Source organism: Hyposmocoma kahamanoa, unplaced genomic scaffold (assembly GCF_003589595.1).
Source record: "Hyposmocoma kahamanoa isolate Upper Pololo Valley unplaced genomic scaffold, ASM358959v1 296, whole genome shotgun sequence".
Lineage (NCBI taxonomy): Eukaryota > Metazoa > Arthropoda > Insecta > Lepidoptera > Cosmopterigidae > Hyposmocoma > Hyposmocoma kahamanoa.
Window position 1 is genome coordinate 3,428,643 of NW_020653780.1, and position 20,884 is coordinate 3,449,526.

At 35.8% G+C, this 20,884-nt stretch overlaps 1 protein-coding gene across 1 annotated transcript in view; it reads right to left on the reverse strand.

Annotated features, from left to right (window-relative positions):
- Positions 1-282: 282 nt before the first annotated feature.
- Positions 283-20,884, reverse strand: part of LOC113229253 — a 47,430-nt gene continuing 26,828 nt past the window's right edge. Inside the window, exons 2-4 of the mRNA XM_026462784.1 lie at positions 13,417-13,470; positions 2,343-2,565; positions 283-2,244 (exon numbers count right to left, since the gene is read on the reverse strand). Coding sequence (XP_026318569.1) covers positions 815-2,244; positions 2,343-2,565; positions 13,417-13,467 — 1,704 coding nt within the window. The 5' untranslated portion in view covers positions 13,468-13,470 and the 3' untranslated portion in view covers positions 283-814. The remainder of the gene's footprint in view (positions 2,245-2,342; positions 2,566-13,416; positions 13,471-20,884) is intronic.

The window sequence follows — 20,884 nt, forward strand, 5'->3', positions numbered from 1 at the left end:
GAATCTATTGTTTAAAATGCATGACGGCCAACAACATAATTTAGGCACAAAATCGCAGTCAAGTTTCACTTTTATAAAATGTTATTTGAAAAAGTAGTGGCTACTGGCCCATGATTAATGAGTATTAAGTTGATTCCTCGTATATAGCAACAAACAAAACAATACCTATGAAGTATAAAATACACAAATGTAAAATACACTTCGAAACAACGATAAACTTGATAAACATGACAATTAATCAACAAGAAAATAAAATTAAAAACAGATGAAGAGCTTAGAGGTACTCAGGTGGTATAAATAAATAATTTACACGTAGTAATGACTACAACGACCAACTTAATTAAAATAAATAATATTAATACTAATGACAAGTTATTTTAATAATTACAGCTAGCGGTTCACCTAAATGTTGTTATACCACGTATTTTATATTTTCCGTTGCCCCTAGTTCAAATTTAACTATTCGAATAGAGGTAACAGAAGATTGTACTTAATATATTTTTTAAATTTAATACTAGTTTGTATTTGTGACAAATATCACCTACGTTCATATGATTGAACTAGATTTCTCGTCTTATCAGTTTAAATAACATAAAACCTATAACTCCAACTCGAATAGGAAAGGATTTAACTGAAGCTTCTTCACGGCGATTGGCTAAATTAATTCAATAAATAAGTCTAAATAAACGAGTTCACGGAATCGTATTAAAAACAGATTGAGCACTTGATAACACACAAATAAATAAATTGGCATGGTCTACATACTTCAGTCTCATCACACTAATATGTACAAAATTACGTTATGCAGATGCCGTTACGAGTAGAACCGACTTTTTGAGATTACATGTGCAGCAGTAGGCGGATGTGGTCGAGCTATCGTCGACACAGTGGCGGTCTTCTTTTTCAAAGCTGTAACGGGGCGAAGTTTCAGAAATAGGACAACAGATACAGCACATGAGCATATCAACGTGGCAAGAAGTGCACCAAGTGTCGCAGCGAATCCAGGAGTCGTCATACATACTAAACCAGGTGTGGGCACTATTTTTGTTGGTACATTTTCTTCAGCAGAATCCATGTTCAAGTCACCAGCTGAGACAACACGGATAACCCTATTAACGCCGACTTCTTTTTCAGGAGTGGTACCACGGCGTTGCCTCCTAACTCTTCGCTCATCACGTCTTGCTTCAGCACCAACAGGATAAGCATCAATCTGAGGAGGTCCATATTCAGCATGTGGTGCGATAACATTGTGTCCGTCTGAACATTGGTCGGGGCAGCGATATCTGCAAATCTGAATCGTACACTGGAAATGAACTTCCATGGAATCAGGGAACTTGAACGCTTGAAAATGTGCATATGAAAGCACAGAGGCGCTAGCTCCAAAGTTCTTGATCTTTGTGAATCGAGACATTAATTTCGGTCGTGTTACACAGCCTCGCCTATCGACTAATTGTATAGGAGCGCGTTGACCGTCGTGAGCTACACAATCTCTGACCAACATGTCGAATTTCGCATCGTCGTCTTTGATCGCCAGAACCATTGTCATAGTCTGACCAATCTTGACCAAACCCGATACCTCAGAAGCCCAAGGTCCCTTTCCCACTTGAATCTGCATCCAGCAACCAACGTTATCACCGGCAAAATCAGCTCGCACAACATCCAACATATCCACAGGGAATGGTCTGAAAGTCACAGCTTTCTCATATTGGTCATGCCAAGTACAACGCAATTTTCTGGCTTGATCCCAAACTTCCTGTACTTGTGGATCATACTGAATTACTATAACATTTTCAAAATAAGTTCCAGCGGCAGCAACATCTCCTCGATATCTTGGATCACCACTTCCCGCAGTTCCACAAGCGTGAGCACCAATCTCGAAAGAAGCTTGTGATCTTCCTAAATTAGGCGGAAGATGGACACATTGGTGGTTAGAGTAGTGTCCCTTGGAGAATACAATACCGAAGAAAGGTTTGTCAAAACTTAGAAATACACGCATGGCATTCTTTTCACATTTTACGTCGAGAGAAACAATCTTTGGCATGTCAGGAGCTGGTGCAGGCCAGACGTCTCCGGCAGTGCTGAAGACCTTATCACTGGCTGCAGTTTGAACATCACTGGGTGGAATTGGAGGCGGGGGAGGACCTCGAAAACCGGGCCCAATGTCATTCTTATGATGGTTGACTGGAGGTCCAAGAGCAAATGGCTTCGTATGAACAGGATGATGATTGGGAATCCTTGGCATACCTAGAAAAAAATACATGTTCGTCTTACAACTTTCACAATAAATATTTATGACAGGTAGGTAGCAGCTATTCTCATCCAAATGTTATCGGGGATGTTACCTAAGGAATGGTGTGGCTGATGATGCTGTTGGTTCTGTCTCCTATTATGTGGTGGTGGTACCGGCGGGGGCGGTCCATTGTACGCGTGGCTCGGAGTTTCTCTTTCAGACGATTCCATAGCAAGTTGATCTGTTGACGGCTCGGCGGCGCTATTCGAGTCTGAGCCCGCGCCTCCACCGCCACCTCCGCCTTCGTTCGATGATTGATCGCTGAGTGTGCCACCCTGGAAAGAAGAATGGGGAATATGTTATTACTTTCATGTAAATTCTTGTTAAAACAAACTCTTCAAAATGTAGTAATACTATCTTAGGTTTGTTAAATTAAAGTCTTGACAATGACGAAAGACAATAATAAACTTTACGGGTATTAATCATTTGAATTGTCAAATTTCAATCTGTAAAAGCTGCAGCTGTAGCATTAATCGCATTTTTGGTACTTGAAGCAACATTTGGACTCAAAGAAAGCCGCTTGACATTATTTATACAAATAATGGCCAAAATGAATACTCGTTACAATGGAACGTTTCGGTCATAAACACAGAGTGCTTCTTAAATCTCATATCTTATTCTGACACGAAAATTGCCTCTTTTTGTTCCCCGGACAACTTTCTCTGCGCGTGGGCAATATCTTAAGTGTTATTTAATACGACACACTGACCGTTTTAAATATTCGTTGCCAGTTAACACCTGTGTCAGAAGTTATGTGACAACGGATACGGATTCACCACATTCTGGGTTAGTCTACCGTACTTAGCATTTAACCACGTTGTGGTGTGAACACGTGTCGTCCTAGAGAGTAGTCAGTGTTTATTATTCGTAGTCTGATACATCTGCATATATATTGCAAGGTTATTAAATTTTCATAGAGTGGGAAATTTTATTGATACCAAAACAATAAATACCAAGCGAACGTCAAATCACTAAACCCAGCCGATCACTTGGATTGCAACAAGACGACAGATTCCAATTTCCTGTGCAGTTCCAATAGACCGACTATGTGAAAGTTGTGAATCTGGTCCCCCATTTGATTTAAGTCATCGCTCATCGGATCGCCCTAGTTTCCGAATATTTTCCATGCAACCAGTTCTACAAGGTTTTTTTAGGAAAATAACACGTTCTTTGTGTGAACTAATAAGATACCATTTATACTGCCTGTTCTTCTATTTAGAAGCGCACTATAATTCTTATACCACAAATACTTACTTACTTTTTATTGAAAACCCGTAGTATTGTAGTATTGTTCAACCCATACCATATCTATAGTACACACTCAAGAATATGAAAATGATCTATAGACACAACCTAAAATAGCAAGTAATGTAATTGTGAGATAAAGAAAGTGTAAGTATTTGATTTATAATACGTATTACGGGCTGGAAACTTTAATGGTTATTAATACCACAATAACAATCATAATTCTGTTTAATTTGCAATCGACAAAATAAGATCTCGAAAGCGATGCAAAAAAAATCGATTTACCCAATAACTGTGGTTTACTATGTAATGTAAAACTAAAATGATTGAACTTGTAATTTACTGAGATACATTCGTAGTAGGTGTCTCTTTCAATCGGACATTAACGAATCGACAAGACTTTTATAATACTCATTTGTTTCGCCTCCAGCTACGAAATTAGAAAGTATTGGCCCCCACAGATGTATTTTGTCTCGATAAAGATTTATGAGTGGGCTTGTAAAGGTTCCTTCACGTCTTGTTGGGCAAATCCAGCAATTATTTTAGATTGGACCCGAATTGATCACTAGGGAGATGGTTATGTAATAACAGAATTGAGAGAAAGTTTGAAACAGAGATTAATTTGAGATATTTATCTGGGAATTTGGGTGTTATTACGAAAGTTACAAATTACTTCTATACTTATAGGGAAAACCGTCATGCTATTACTTACCTGTACGAAAGCACTAAAGTATCAATTTCAAACGAGTAAGTGTATACTAGTCTCTTGTGGAAAACACTAATAAGTCGGGTTAATACTTATAATTTTCAGTACATAGAAATACTAATGTGGTTGAAACAAAAACCGCAATGACCACTACGTTGCAAAACAAGATTTAGATATTGTGTTGAATACAAATTTTAATTTTACTGTTTGGGATGTTGGTAATTTTCATTTTCATGACTATTGATTGTAAAGTGTGGGTATGCGTAGGCGATAAAGTAAGAAAGTCCGTAATGGAAGTCGCGAGAGAACAAGATCCGCCGCCGGGTGGTATTCATAGGTGCGGCCGGAGTCAAGAGCAGTATGTCAGAGCCCGGTCGTTGATCTTAGTGGACTAATTTTACTTTCATTAAATTGCATGAGATGTACCGCAGCTTAGTAAGTAAACAACCTAGAGAGTGCACACGGCCAGACTCGGAAAAAAAGAAGTGCAGCAGGAAACTTCCACATACAGATATCTGGTGTAGTATGAACTTGCATTTTTCCTTAGATAGGTATTGTGAAAAACAGTTTGAGATTAGGTCAGTAGCTTAGTCAAGTAGAAAAGCTAGTTTAACTAATGTTAGATTTTTTTTTTTTAAATAAAGGTAGTGTTTAAAATATTATATACTGAACAAACCAAGTAAAAACCACGTACAAAAATATAGAGAAACTTACGTCTTTACCTTTTACTTTATTTGAAATGAAAATATTTTTTATTCAAAAACAGGGTAAAACAACCAGTTATAGTACAATGCTAGCAGGATTTCAAGTTCAATGTGTGCCGTCAGCCTTCGTTGTAGGTCGCGGTGTGGCCGACAACGGCGGGAAAGCCGGCTTTTACTCTTTTCACGACTATCTTTTGTCGTAAATCGGCATTTGTCGCGTCTCTATTTTCCCACCGGGACATATATCATCATGTTGTCATGGTTATAATTATACAGCAATTTATTGCTATTTTGCATGGCCAGCTGTACCTACTGGGCAGTGAAACATAATAAGTATTCACGAACTGAAGAGAATGTCGATCTTTCTAATTTATTAAATTGATTAATAATATTTAGTCAAATACAGTTAATAATATGCTAATCGTCATTTTTTGCGTCACTATTTTCTCACTGGAACATAATCACCATTTTGTCATGGCTGTAATTACCTATGTAGCAATTGCTATTTTGCGGGGCCATAACTACCTTGGCTGTTGGACGAAACTCAATAGTCCACGATTTCCTAATTGGAATCGTGAGCATTCTAATTTAATAAATTATGTAAATAATATTTAATTGAATTAATTTAATTGAATTAATTTAATTTAATTAATTTAATAATATGCTAAATTAGACGATACAAAGACTAATATTTAGTTGTTCCTTTTTAGTTTTGTATTCCTAGCAAAATCCACATTGCATTTGTAATGTGAAGTCCTTCCTTGAATTATACAGCAAAATACTAGTAATATTTTTTATATATTTATTTTATATAGGTATTTATTATGCCTCCTTAACATTAACAGGAAACAAAAACAGATAGCTAACTAACAATAAGGCGACAGTCGTACTCAGTTTTCTTTTATCTGGCTATTTTGTACTTATAAGCATTAAAACACATTGTATGGTATTGACACCGTAGCTATATACACACTATAGTATGGGGCTACTTAGTACCACATTTACTGCGATGTTATCGAAATAGCAGACAAAGATTTCTTAGGTGCAGTAGCCTTTTTACTATCCACAGTAAAGTAAGCAGGTAAATAGTGTTCACCAGACGGAACTCCGCGCGTCCGTCAACGAGTGGGTCGACATTGCCCATATTTGGGGAAGCTACCCGATGACCGTAATAGATTCTATCTAGTTCCATTTCCCCTGGCCTGGACACGCCCTATAGTTTGTCGTATCGTAGTTACATACAAATCTTGATAGGATTTTGTTTAAGCAATCTTTATACGAAAGGTTGTTTTTAAATACCCTAACCCTAATCTTTTTTATTTTCAACAGACGGTCGGGCACAATGGTCCCCTGTTATGTGGTACTTATGTCCTGTGTTTTGCATCTCTAACCAATTACAGAGAACAATCAATGTAAATAGTATAGGACATAAATAAATAGTAAATTCAGTAGCAGGAAAGCTACTTGTAAAAGAATTCGGCCAGGGAAGTACTGCCACCTTACCTACTTCCGTCGCCAAGCAGTAATATGAGCATTACTGCGTTACGGTTTTGAAGGGTAAGGGCGCTGATGAAATTACAAGCACATGAGACTTGTTAACTTATGTCTCACAGTGACGGGCGCAATGGCAGTGTCCCTAGTAACTTAGGTTCAACTCACGCTGGCGCAGAGTCGAAGCGTCGCGACGCGTCATATTTTTCGTCTATATCATATTCATCTCTATTTTCCCATAATTAAGGTTTACAAATTTAAGTAACGCCGACGCGTGTAGTCGCGCGTTATTTGAGCACAGTGAGGCTTCAGACGCCGACCACACTGTGATCCGGGCGCGCTAATGCGAGTATCGTCTCGCCAGGCGTTGTAGTCGAAAAACAGGACGCGACGCGACGCTTCGATTCTGCGCCAGTGCGAGTTGAGCGTTAAAGCTCTGACCGGCACTGCAACTACAATGGACGGATGTGTTGCTTAAAACCAGGCATGGCTTGCTCATCCCATCACTTGTCTTCATAAAAAAAGACAATAATGAGGTGTCTCCAACAATAATTTTCTGTCGTTATCTTTGCAAATGTTTCCATGTGCTAGCCATATTAATAAATATTTTCCCAAAAAAATGAAGAAATAAAACGTAACCATTGTTAAACATTTAAGTTATACTCAAGTGTACCTCGTCGTTTTTTATCATTTCCATGAAATATTTTTATGTTTCTGGTTGATTTCTTGTTGTGAAGAAAGTTCTTTCGCTAAGCGACGATTTATTTAATGTCGATCTTACGTTAACTGGCGAGTGAAGTTGATTCGCTAAGAACATGCAAAATACAGTGTTGTCATGCGAGTATCAACTGGACACACTACATCCAGTACAAAACTCATGGCACTGTTAATACAGTAGTGTATTAATTCAAAAAGAGTATTTTTTCAGAATCGATGAAAAACGAATACTCACTTCTCGTGAAAGATCTTTAAAATTGATGTATACAGTAAAGTTTATTACAGACATCTAAACAATTTCCTATTGACCAAATATATTTCAAAATAAAAGGGGAAAAATAATTTATATTTTTGAGTAAGGACTGTATGTTTTGCCCAGAACTATCTCACATTAAGCTAGCTCATGTTGAGTTAAGTGCATATCTTTTAATTGTTTCTTACAATATTTTAACCACGGTTTTATTGACGTGTAAAGAATCATATTTTAGATTCAGCATTGATTTAATCCTGAAATTCACATATTTAGAGTTACAACACTATTGCAAATAGCAGTGTGACATGCTGATATTCATTTATACTGACTCGCACGTAATGTGAATCATAATGAACTACTATTAATCCGACGTGTATAAGGATGTACACTATTGCCTACTGCTGCCCAAATACTGTAATAGATCCTGAAATATTCAGTGCTTACAGATTCGTATGACTGTTAGGCCTAGCTCGGAGGACTAGCGTTGAGCACGCGTTTTTCTAACTCGCGCTTATACGCTCTATAAAAAAAGGTACGTACAGAGCAGGGCCGTCCTTATTCTAAATAAAAATTCGTGTAGTTGTACCTCAGAGACGATTCACAAGACAAGCGTCGTTACGCTTGTGAACCGACTCTAAAGCCGAGATTTAAAAACGAACATTGAGTTGCCTTAGTTTAAGAAAGAAATAAATAAAACTTTGAATTTACTTCGTAATTCTTTGCTTAATCTTAGGTAAATTTCGAACTTGCGCTGTTCGCCATTGTTGCTTAGTCGAAGCAAAAGTTCCTTTTAAATCTCAACCTACGAGTATTATAAGATGCATGATATTAGTTAAAATGAAATATTGTGGGCGATTTTCACTCGATGACGTGAAAAAAACATGAAATGGAGTATATTACCTCGAGAGAATTGTTATAATTTGTAATAAGCAAAAAGAAGGAAATAAAATAAAAATCATTATATTGGAAATCACAAAGACCCAAAACATTTAGCAGCAGTAGAGCCCTTGTGAAAGAGTTTGTCCAGGGATGTACTGTGGCTTACCTATTTCTGCCGCCAAACAGTAGTACTGTGTTCCGGTTTTGAATGGTAATGTAATTTCGCCAGCACCCTGGCGAAATTACAGGCACATGGGACTTGTCAACTTATGTCTCAGCGTGACGGGCACAGTGGTAGTGCCCCTCAGATCTTTGCGATTTAAAGCTCTGATTTTCGAAAAACATACCTAAAATCGTTCAACCATGGCATCTGTATATCAATTTTCAAAATTTCAACAAATATGCTATTTTAAAATGAAACTTAAATACCTACTTAGCATTGCTAGTTAGAAATGTTGATACCGTCCAATAAAGTAAATGGTAACGATTATGTGGCGATATTGTGAAAACACGCACAGAGACAAACGACATGGTGGTTTCTTAGCGGCGCTAGTGATGTGCCATAGATGGCGAGATTGTGTCGATTAAAAATCATTAACTTTCATGCGAGGCGGTCTACTTGCTCCGATACGGTTTGCGTATTATTTAGTTTACATTTTTATTTTTTATTTCGAATTTGCAACTAGCGCTACCGAATTGCATATTCATCTTTGCTACTTTCGTTGCAACTGAAATTTGCTTGGAATCGGCGTGTGAGACAATAAACTAAAAAAATATTGCTTATTGTTCAATAACCAATGTTTTTTTAGTGTAAAAAGTAAATGTAAAATTCCTGACATGTAATTTTTTATTCATGACTCAAAGAGATTATCGTTATAAAGATCTAGAACTAGGTGAACAGTCAAAATTACTTTTAAACAAACTTAAGAAAATGTCGAAGAAAACATAAATCGATATAAAACAATACGAACAACATTTTGACGACCTCCGTAGTCGAGTGGCTTGCACACCGGTTTCTATGGTGTCGCCATTTCTGAGGTCCCGGGTTCGATCGCCGGCAGGATCAGTGTAGAAAACTACCTTTTGTATATTGTCTCGGATCTGGGTGTTTGTGGTACCGTCGTTGTTTCCAATCTCCATAACACAAGTGCTTTAGTTACTTTGGGATCAGAGCAATGTGTGTGATGTTAACATTTATTTGATTATTTTTTATTAAAATTACATTCCCCGAAGGCACTTTCCAATTTTTAAACAACTTATTTGGGTTTAATTACGACAATAAGCAAACAACGTGACACAAAGTTATATACCCATTTTGACATCTTAATAACCAATATTATGAGACTGTAATTTTAATGTGTCAATTTGTCTTAACTGACTCGTTTCAATGTTGATTTTTAATTATACGAAATTGTTATTTTTCGTTTCATACGTATTTCAGTCTCGGTTTGTTTGTAATCACTGTAAGTTGATAAAGTTGGAAATTCATTGAACTGATGGAGTTTGCATTTAGATAACAAAAACAAACTCCACAAACTGTATCAAAACCTCTCGGTCAAAAGCGTTAAGACTGTCTTGTTTTCTCAGAACAGTATGTATGCTGTTAAAACAAGTAACTGAAATCTTTATTTTTATTTTTTCACTAGTGGTAGAGATAAATGGAATTGTATTTAGTCTGGTACAATCAAGAACAGAAGCTTGACATTTTGCACTTCGGTTCTTATCATAAGCGGTATACAATTAAATTTAAAGCTTTAGTGTTATGTTTAAGGAGCTCTTGGCCCTGCAAAACATGAACCCCATTTAGTTCAGTATTGAAGTTCACAGTTGACCTGACGTATGTACCACGGTCCTATCTATTTTAACCGCAAAGCACTGTTATGATTCGGATTGAAGGGTAAGAAGAGTCATGAAGAATCACAGGCATACGACGCGGAGTTGAGATTTTATCTACCGCAGTCAGCAATGCTTTTGCGATATTAAAGATACTTTCTTAACGTTGAAAATGTCTATAGGCATATATAGACGGTAGTAACTACTTTCCAATAAGCTGGCGACTTTGTATGCCGGTTTGTATACCATGAAAAATACTCTTATAATGTATTCTCTAATTTATTTGTAATAAATATGATATATATAACATTTTTTTTTTAATCTGAATATTTTCAAATTTTTCTCCTACGTTTGTGTTTTTTTCTATAAAAATCATTGACTTACTAATAAAAATTAAAAATTTTTCGAACAATTACCCAACACTAGTAATAAATGCACCATTATATCGTAATGTACGAATTTGTGTAAAAGTGAATCGCTTGATATGCTGTTTGTTGACTGTACTTAAATACTCTTCACATATACTGCGTTTTTAAAATACTGTTTAAGAAAAATGTTCAAAAAAGGAGTAAAACGGCCACCACGTCCATTTTGGTACAAAAAGGTACACATTCATGTAATGAACAGTCAACGTTGCCTTAAAACATTAAAAATGTAAGGCGTCGTCGTAAAGCAAGTCTGTAATTTTTAATAGGTACAGAGACGGAAAAGTCCATTTTTGGGTGCAAATTATTTTCACTTAAAACTGGTATACGCAAAAGGTCAAAGGCAAAGTTATCTTCGAAACAATCTGTTAAATAGGGGCAGTTGTCTCGTACATTTCATAAATTGTAAAGCTTTATTCTCGGGACTGAAATAAATTTCTGCGCACTGTCCTTTATCCTTGTAAAGAATATGGGCTCAATTCTTTGAGTTCTACTATCTATCATTTTATGAAAGGATTAATGTTCCTTTCAGTGCGGCAAAGAACGTAGAGCATCAAAAAGGACAGCTTTTTCTTTCTTAAACATTGTCTAGCGTTTTTTTATTTAAGATTTCAGAAATATAGGTACACATAAGATTGTTTTAAGCAGCTTTTCAATATTTTATTCTTCTAGAACACAGTCAGAAACTAATTAATTCGTCTTAGTAATTTAATATATTTTTTGTGATACCCAGTGACAGGACGAACAAGTCGTGCACCTGTCCATAACAGTTGGAGTACCACTCAGAACTTTAAGCCACAAAGATCTGAGGGGCACTGCCACTGCACCCGTCACCCTGAGACATAAATTGTCAAGTCCCACGTGCCTGTAATTTCACCAGCACCCTTACATTTTAAAACTGGAACACAGTAATGCCCCCAATACTGCTTGGCGACAGAAATAGGTGGCAGGTTCTTCTATGGTACTTCCATAGACGAACTCTTTCACAAGGAGCTTTACTGCTACTCAAATATGAAAGCATTTATTAAAAATTCTGTATCGAATCTGTTTTTTTTTCGAGAATACAAATTCACACTAACGAGACATCGTAATTAATAGCAAAAACTTGGGAATCGCAATTCTAGTAAGCGCACAAACATTACAAAGACAATAAATCATGTAATGTTAAGTTTTTTGTGACAAATCTTGATACATGTATTTTCGTACGGTCCAACGGAGGCTTGTACTTAAAACGCAATATTCATGGTCTATTAATTACGTGTACATGAAAGATAATTCTTTCTTCAAATGCTGCGTCCAATAGAGCATATTATATTGTTTATGATTTAATTAGACTAGTGCCATTGATTGGACCAGCAAATCTTGTTTGATGTCCGGAGTAAATAAATTCTTCCTTGAGAACGTAAGCGATGAATAATACTTTAAATAGTTTTGTTATTTAGATTTTAGCTTATCGATTGGAATTCTTCGAAAATGAAATAATTTTTAAGGTTACAATTCACAATTTAAAAAATAGATTACGCCATAAAATCTTAATGATACCGCTTAAATGGAAAATTTTGTTGACAATGCGTCATGCGTATAATATAATTTTTTGATGACGTGAATTTCTTCCTTGCGGTCTTGATTAACGAACAATTGGGTCCTTTAAAACCATTTCACTCATACAGTATATCAATGTCTATCATTTTAAACCAGAGTCTGAAGTAATAATTATCATGATAATTATTAATGGTACATATAACTTGGTAGTAACCTTCGTATTTAGAAAATTAATTTGGAACAACAAAACGCTATCGCTAACAATCTCGTGACACGTGTTTTATCAGAGATATACAAACGTAACAAATGTCAAAAAAAAAAAAATCAAATCAAATAATTTTTTCAAAGACTTTTCTTCGTGTTTATTTAGTATTCTCATTGTTTGTTATTTTAGTCATAAATTAAAGAAACAAAACTATGCAAGCAAGGATAATATATATATGTATATATCGGATAATTATTCGTGCTAATTATCAAAGAAAATAAATATATCCTGATAATTTCGAATCCTGTTTTAAACTGAGTGTCAGGTCAGAGGGGTTAAAATTAAAGCAATTTATGTGGAGTAAGAATTTAAACGCAAAAACAAAATGTACCAGTTTGTACTGGTACATTTTGTTTTTGCGTAGCTCGTTATTACCGCAAGAAATTTATTCGTATGGTCTGAGTAGTCGTGCGCGAAATAGATTTAACGAGATAGGTTTTCATGCTTCATCGATAAATTATTGGCCTACTCCCAGCACTTAAATTTAGTTAGTGTGTCGCTGTAGATACAAATCAAAATATAACAGCAAAAGAATCAACTTTGATTATATTGTTACATATTATATTGTTCGACAGATAAGAGCTCTTGCAATAAAATCAAAACAATATTTCATGTGAACTTTATGCAATTTTAATTTTATATTCCAATAATAAATGATCAGCATTAAAAAGGGCGTCACTAATCACACCGTATGAATTTATGTGGAAAAAAAACTACACTTTTTGGCCTATACTTTCATAGGCCATAAGTTTCAGTAGTTCTAACAATTTAAAAAATAATGTTGCATAGTGTTTGCCATTATCTCACCTGACGATGAAGTTGTGAACAATAATGGTGCAGCCTCGCATAGAAAGTATCCGATCATTCTAACTTTAAAATATTCAGGTTGTACAATAAGATATACCATTTTGTAGCAAGGAGGGACCAACCTCCAGGTGAAAACTTTCACAGAAAGTTCACAGAACTTCATAAGTCTAAATATACTATCTGTGTACGTGTTGTTCTGCACAAACATTATGTTGTACTGTGAAAGTGTCATAGATAATTGTAGAAATTCAGATCTCACCATGTGTAATATGAGTAGGACGCCTATAACCAAACCCCGACGCGGCCGCATCTTCTGTGGACAAAGAATATAAATACAATATCTGAAGAAAGTACAAATATTTGACTTGTAAACTTATGCTACTTAGCCGAGGGAAAGTTTGTACAGAGATGATAGAATGTAAATATTGTTTCAGTTGTATTTAAATGTGGCATCTTCTCAATGTGTTAGTATAATTTGTATTTAGTTTCATATGGAAAAGTATTCTCGGTTTACATTTGATGAAAGTAAAAGTATGTTACTTGTGACTTGAACATTTTACGTTTATAAAAAAAATATTTTTTTCTCTGTCAAATACCTAAAATAGTACCATGAAACGAGCAGGTCATTGAGCAATTTATTGAAGACTAACTAAGCGTGAGTAAACACATTATATGAACTAGACTAAGTATAACCTCTGGAAAATTACATTCATCGTCATCATCAACCCATTTATATGTCCCACTGCCGGGCACGGGTCTCCTCTCGAGAGAAGCTTTTAGGCCATAGCCCGCCACGATGACCCGGTGCGGGTTGGGGACTTCACATGTTTTCCGAAGATTGGTACCTTCTTCTTCATCACGATATTTTCCTTCACCGAGAAGCTAACGGTAAATTTTGATGAATGAATGAATTTAAATTTCGCACATAAATACCGAAAACTCAAAGGTGCCAGCCCGGATTCGAACGCACGATTTCTGCTTGCAGGGCGGCAGGCAAACCATTAGGACATACATTTATTAATGAGATTATTAACTTTACATCCACAATGTCACAGAGTAATTTTGCAATAGGAACCATAGGTACGGGCAAATAAAGTGGCGTAGCGTGGGGGGTGCAAATGGGGCCACAGCCCCGGGCAGCAGAGCAATGGGATGGCGGCGAGCCCTAATTAGTCAACATTATTTTCTTTTATATTTGAGAAAATAATATCCTGAACAGCACAAAGGTGGCGACACGGCAGGCTAACACAGAAACACAATCGAACCGAGCCTGCCCGAACGAATTCCTTTTGTAATCGTGAAAATAGAGAGGGCAACAAATTTAAGTTAGGCGCCAGGAGACAGAAATCAACACTACGCCACTGGACAAATATAACTAAACATCTCGTTGGCTGGTAGACTCATGGACTTGAGTAACAAATAATATCAAACAATTGTTATCTCAACAAATTTAAAGTACAATGACGTATCTTAGGAAAGTATCACAATCCACTTACTACCACAATAGAAAGAAACAAAACACTGCAACAAACATTTAAACACTCGTCATAAGACAATTGTTTCATTATTTTATCTCATTACAATGGTAAATTAAATGTCGTCGCATACTCCTATAGAAAGCCCTAGTTTCCCATACATTGGGGGCAGATTCTGGGGCAGCATTGTATGGATTCTACCCACGGGCATACATTTTAAATTCCGACCACATTCTGACGTTTTGATCAATAGTAAATGGTTGTAATGAGCAATGCTTGTGCTTATTTTCTTATTCTATAACTGGTGGGATTGCTAAGCTCTGGGTGTGGAAATTGTGAGACAGTGATTTTATACGTCACAATTAAGTTTTACATTTAAATTAAAAAGTTTTCGACTGTGGTAAGTTGGTGTGTTTGCTTTTGGCACAATTTTAATTTTCCACGGAATACCGCCTAGTACAGTTTAACTGTTTATGAAGTCTGTTTTACGTTCTTTTCCAAAATGTCATTTAATAAAGTATGTGAAATCCTCCTCCTGCGTCGGTCCCTCACTGCTTAGGATCGTGACTTTGATCAAGTGCACCGTCAATCGTTATTCTCCACTGCACTCTGTCTTTGGCTAGGTGGCATGCGACGCTCACTGGTACTACCAGGCTTTTAGCCACCTGGTGACACCATCGTTTCAAACTTCGACCTCTAGGTGGTTTGCCGTCAATTCTGCCCTTAACAATCTCGAGACTATCAGCGCTTCTGCGTGCAATGTGACCAAAGAACTGCAGAATGCGGAGCAAACAGACTTGATCAGTAAGTGAAATACTGGATGTAAAATAATCACAACAACAAAATTTATTTATTTCATATTTTTTACTGACAAATTCGACGTTAAAAGTATTGAGCTTGCAACATTGCATTTAGGGCAAAGCATCTGTGTTTGAAATAGATAATTAGTTGTCTGTATTTCAGGCATCAGCGCTCTTCCGTGAATACAATAGGACAGATTTCAAAAATAACATTGTCATTAAAAGAAGGCCGTCTCTAACGTTAAGTTTAAATTTAAATTTACTTAAAGGCTAGGATCGATAGCAAAAAAATAGAAAATTGAGAAAGTGAAATTTCACGATGAACAATAAAAAATATTATTGCAATTTTACTCATATTTTTACCATGTATACAACTTCATCAATAACTAGTAAGTTTTCAGTGTCTATTCATTTTAACTCAAACATGTGGTTAGCAAGGATCGTGGCATGAGTGGGAAACTTTCCGAGGCGTGATTGATTCGTAATAGTCGGCTGAGGTTACAGTACCTTTGATCTCTACTTTGATCCTTTAAATTGAAACTGATGTGGGTAAGTTGTAATTTTACGGCTCACGAGCATATTCTATGGTTTGTTCATGTAATTCATATCCGTTGTTAATACATCTTTTGACTCCAGTCTGTATGAGTTTTTATTATAATACCAATTGACAAGACAAACAAGTCGTGCAAGTCTGATGGTAAGCGAACGCTTGTCCATACCAGCTGCAGTGCCATTCAGGCTTCATATCGCAAAGATCTGAAGGGCACTACTGCCGCGTCCGACACACTGAGACTTAAGTTAACAAGTCCCATGTGCTTGCATAAATGTGTAATTTTACAAGCACCCTTACCGGAACGCAGTAATGTTCACATTACTGTTTGGCGGCAGAAATAGGTAAGGTGGCAGTACTTCCCTGGACGATCTCTTTCACAAGCAGCTCTACTGCTACTATACCTCTATAGTAGAGTAACATAGAAACGAAACGTAAGAGTATTTTAAATTATAAATAGGCTACATGAATATTTCAACCACTGGGCAATTGTGCAACTGGTGGAAAGAGAACGGCAGAGGGTCGGGAACCGAGCTTATATTATAACATTTTTATTAAACCATTTTTGGGTCCGGTCACGTATTCACAACAGGTGACATAATCAAAAGCTAAAAAAACCCGTAAACATCGTTCAGTGCTCGTATATCAGGTCGTCAATCGTCTTAGTAGCAGGAAAGCTCCTTGTGAAAGAGTTCGTCCAGGGAAGTACTGCCACCTTACATATTCCTGCCGCCAAGCAGTAATGTGAGCATTACTACGTTCCGGTTTTTAACGGCAAGGCACTAGTGAAATTACACATTCATGCAAGCACATGGGACTGTCAATTTATGTCTCAGGGCGACAGGCGCAGTAGCAGTGTCCCTCAGATCTATGCGATTTAAAGCTCTGAGTAGCACTGCAGCTGCTTTGGACAGGCATGTCGCTTACAACGAAATATTTTTTTTTTATTATTACCAGAATATTCATTCAATCAGAGGGAGAGAGACATCCCATCTACTTGCAAGCTTTACCAAGTGTCATTGTTGGGCTTGAATCTTCTTTACAATGCTACAGATAATCGACTTTAGCTACCTACGACTTAAAAAATCCAAATAATATATATATATATATTATATTTAAGTACAATTAAAAACAGATTTTACGGGCATTTTTATTATAAAGCGCGCAACTGCATCGATGCAAACGCGCGATTATGTCGATACAAACGCGCGATTGGATCGATGCAATCGTTTATTAAACCCAACTGTAGCGATGTAAAATGTAAAATTGCGCGTGTGTAACCACTCTTATGCGTTAAGAAAGCACTCGTCACGGTAAGTTGAGACAAGAATTAGGGGTGATCGCAGTGCTTAATTTCACGGTGTGAATGTTGCTTTGTGCCCGAACTCAGCTTGGTGGTTAATCTGATTATTTGGTACAGTGCCTTTTTATATTTCTCGGGATATAATTTAAGCACGTTTAATGCAGCACAAGGTCATTCCAAAACAATGAAACAATAGGCAGTAACTAAGTTATTTTTAATTTATGACACGCGTAGAGAACTCGGCTATACAATCAAAAACGACATTTGTGAAAAAACTTTGTGAAACATGTGAATTTTAAGTTCCGAGTAATGGAAAAGAAAGTATATTTTTTTAATACACATGGTCATAGTGTAAGCAATACTTGTGGTTTATTTATAAATCATATCAATTTATGTGGTGTAGTGAGTATTTAATTGTTTCTGTCGACATTGGAATCTCAGCTGATGGAAGTGCCCAAAAGTCTGTTTCACATATCTTATTTCAGTGTATTCTTTAGTGTATTGCCTTTTCAATAATAAATATTACGTGACAATATTGTTTTGCATAATGAAGAAATTTTAAGTAAATATCTTTTAAAATTGGCTATAACGTTGACTGCATAGAGTTACTACATAAAAAGGAAAAAAATAACATACTTCGTACTTTGTTGCTTTGACTATTTTTTTTATTCTGTTGTAAAAGTTTGACAGTTAGGTAACTTTACAGCTACCAGCCCTGGCTAGAGATGTCACTATTATCTGTAATTAAAGTATTGCATTGATATTCAATTATTATTTTGTGAAATTACTTCATTAGTTTGTTATTATTAATACAAAGATCGTACATAATTCCTTCGATCCGGCCGGATTCGAATCGAACGTCTTCCAGCAAACCGAGCCAGACGCTATGCCACCTAAGCATTTGATATATATATATATATATTTAAGCTTACTCCCGACCTTTTCTCTCATCCTACTTCTTTTGACATTCATACACTGCCTAACAAAAATTTTGAAATATCATTGGTTGCAGAACGGACAGCTCTTCTACGCTACATTTTCGTAGAGGTTCTAAGGCAGGCTTAAAACATACTACTTTAACATAATTATACGTCTTCATCATAATTTAAATAGCATCTTCAAAGATGACTCAGAGTTTGCAAATGGTGGGATGGGAGGGAGTTATGAATCACTATCTCGTATTAGAAATGAAATCGACTGCCGCAACAAACAGTATCCAAACTGCAAAATCTAATTTTTTTATTGCATCAATTGTAAGAATATATGATACACTATTAGAAAAATATACAGTTTGAAAAAAAAAACATATTAAGGGAAGTTTTAAATTGAATACTATCAGCACTTCACACTATGAGCGACAAACATTATCGAATAAGGTACAATCAATATTGTTCTAAAGCGACGGTGTGCGCGCACAGTTCGTAACTGACCGAATCGTTAATATTCGGCGCGATGCGATGTGAGAGAGTGAGGGCATGTCTCTTTCGTTTACTTTTAGCTTGTTTTAGTTACTTATTTTTTGTTTTGCTCTTTGTTTTTTTTAAATTTAAGTTTAAAAATGAATAGCCTAGGTAGGTATGTGGTTAGTTTGGTATTAAAACATAAACAACAACGTCACGGTGATACCACGTCTAACGAAAAAAAATATAATTAACTCGGTATGTGTTTACAATTTTGTTATAATATCCCTTCATAATATCAAAAATAAATTATCTAAAATATCACTTATGCAACTAGTTCCTAAATATTTTTAAAATAATTAGTTCTTTATGTCGTTTTTTCTTATTCAAGTGACCAGATGGCTGGTCATGCAAGAAAAACTATTGAAAAAGAGAGATTCGATAGTGTCCTAGGTGGATGTAATTTCGACAAAGTTGTAACTGGCACTTTCGATAGTATATGTGTTTATTTCTAGTCTTATAGCTATCGAATGTACCAATTGCCATGGTTTTCTGTGGAAAACCTCTATCGAGTCTATCAGTTACAATGTTGTTCTACGCTAGATACTTCGCAAATTAGCAGATTCGATTTTTTAAATGTTCAACTCTGAGTGTAAAATAGGTTGGTTTGCATTAATACTAGACATAACTGGTTGACGACTTTACCACCTCAGTCAGCCGTGAACATGGGACCTGTAAAGAGCCTGAAACCTTTGTTTGTTTGAAAAAATAAATGTACACGATTTATTTTGATTTCATAATTAAAGCATGTTATGTGCGTGACAACAATTATACTGAAAAAGAATTCAAATTTCTAAATAATATTTACGATGATGTTTTTTCCGCTTGGTCTACAGAGGGTGACAAGACACGTGATGGTCTGATAAGTGATTTCCACAGAGTTTAGTAGCCTAATAGTTTGACTTACCATCTCTCAAGCAGAGGTCGTGGGTTCTATACGGACTCGCATCTCACACACAAAATAGTTTCATTTCCTAAGTGTAACAATCGCGAAAACCTAAGAACTCGATAAACACCTTATTGTTTCACTTAGCAGCAGTTGAGCTCGTTGTGAAAGAGTTACTTTTACTATTTGTGCCGCCAAGTAGTAATGTGAGCATTAATGCGTTCCGGTTTTGAAGGGTAAGGGTTCTGGTAAAATTACAGGCACTTGGGACTTGTCAAATTATGTCTAAGGGTGACAGGCGCACTAGTAGTGGCCCTCAGATCTTTGCGATTTAAAGCTCTGAGTGGCACTGCAACTGTTATGGATAAGTGTGCAGCTTACCATCAGGTGCACAACTTGTTCGTCCCGTCACTTGATATTATATATAAAAAAATAACAAGACTGAAACTTGTCATGTTACTTATTTTTTCGGTTTTTGTTACAAAGTAAAAGAAATATATACATAAAAAGACTCAAAGAACTCATGCTACAGTACAAAAGTTCATTTAAGATATTATAGTTAAAAGTTGATTTAATTTGTCTTTGTTACTCGTAATGAATTCCGTACAAAAAGTGACTTAATTCATAATTAATAAATGTACGTTAGTAAATTATAAAATCTCTTCTCTTTCAGATCGTCAATTACTTGGTATAAATAATCGAAAGTGTTAAACTTTTATTGATTCTATTAAAGGTATCAATGAAAAGTATCGAAACTGGTAGATTCAATATTTGTTCAAATTGTACAAGCCCTGAATACTAACGAATCTGCCACTTTCGATTAATTTCTAGCCAATTCTAACAACGTAAACTATTGAATGTGAAATATCTAGAAAAATACATAAAATTTTTAAATCTTGCTAAGGACTAAGAAAAACACATAAAACTAGCAGCTATCATAATTGGGTGTGACTTTCACGACACTATTAAAACTTATTATTCTAAGTTAAAATGTAACTTCAAACTGATCTAGTGCATACTTTAGCATTTTGTAGTTTCGATACTGTACGTTGCTGCAGTTGAAATGTGGGTCGGAAAGAAAAACGGAGGGTATTCCTTACACATGGAGAAAAGAAATATAGCTCTCTAAATTGTGATATTTGTATTTATATTTTTATCCATTAAGGTTTGCGTAGGTACGGTACTAATTGGTTTTAATTTTATTTATTATAATTTTTTTTTGTTTTAGGAAATGATTTTTTTTTCTTTTAGTT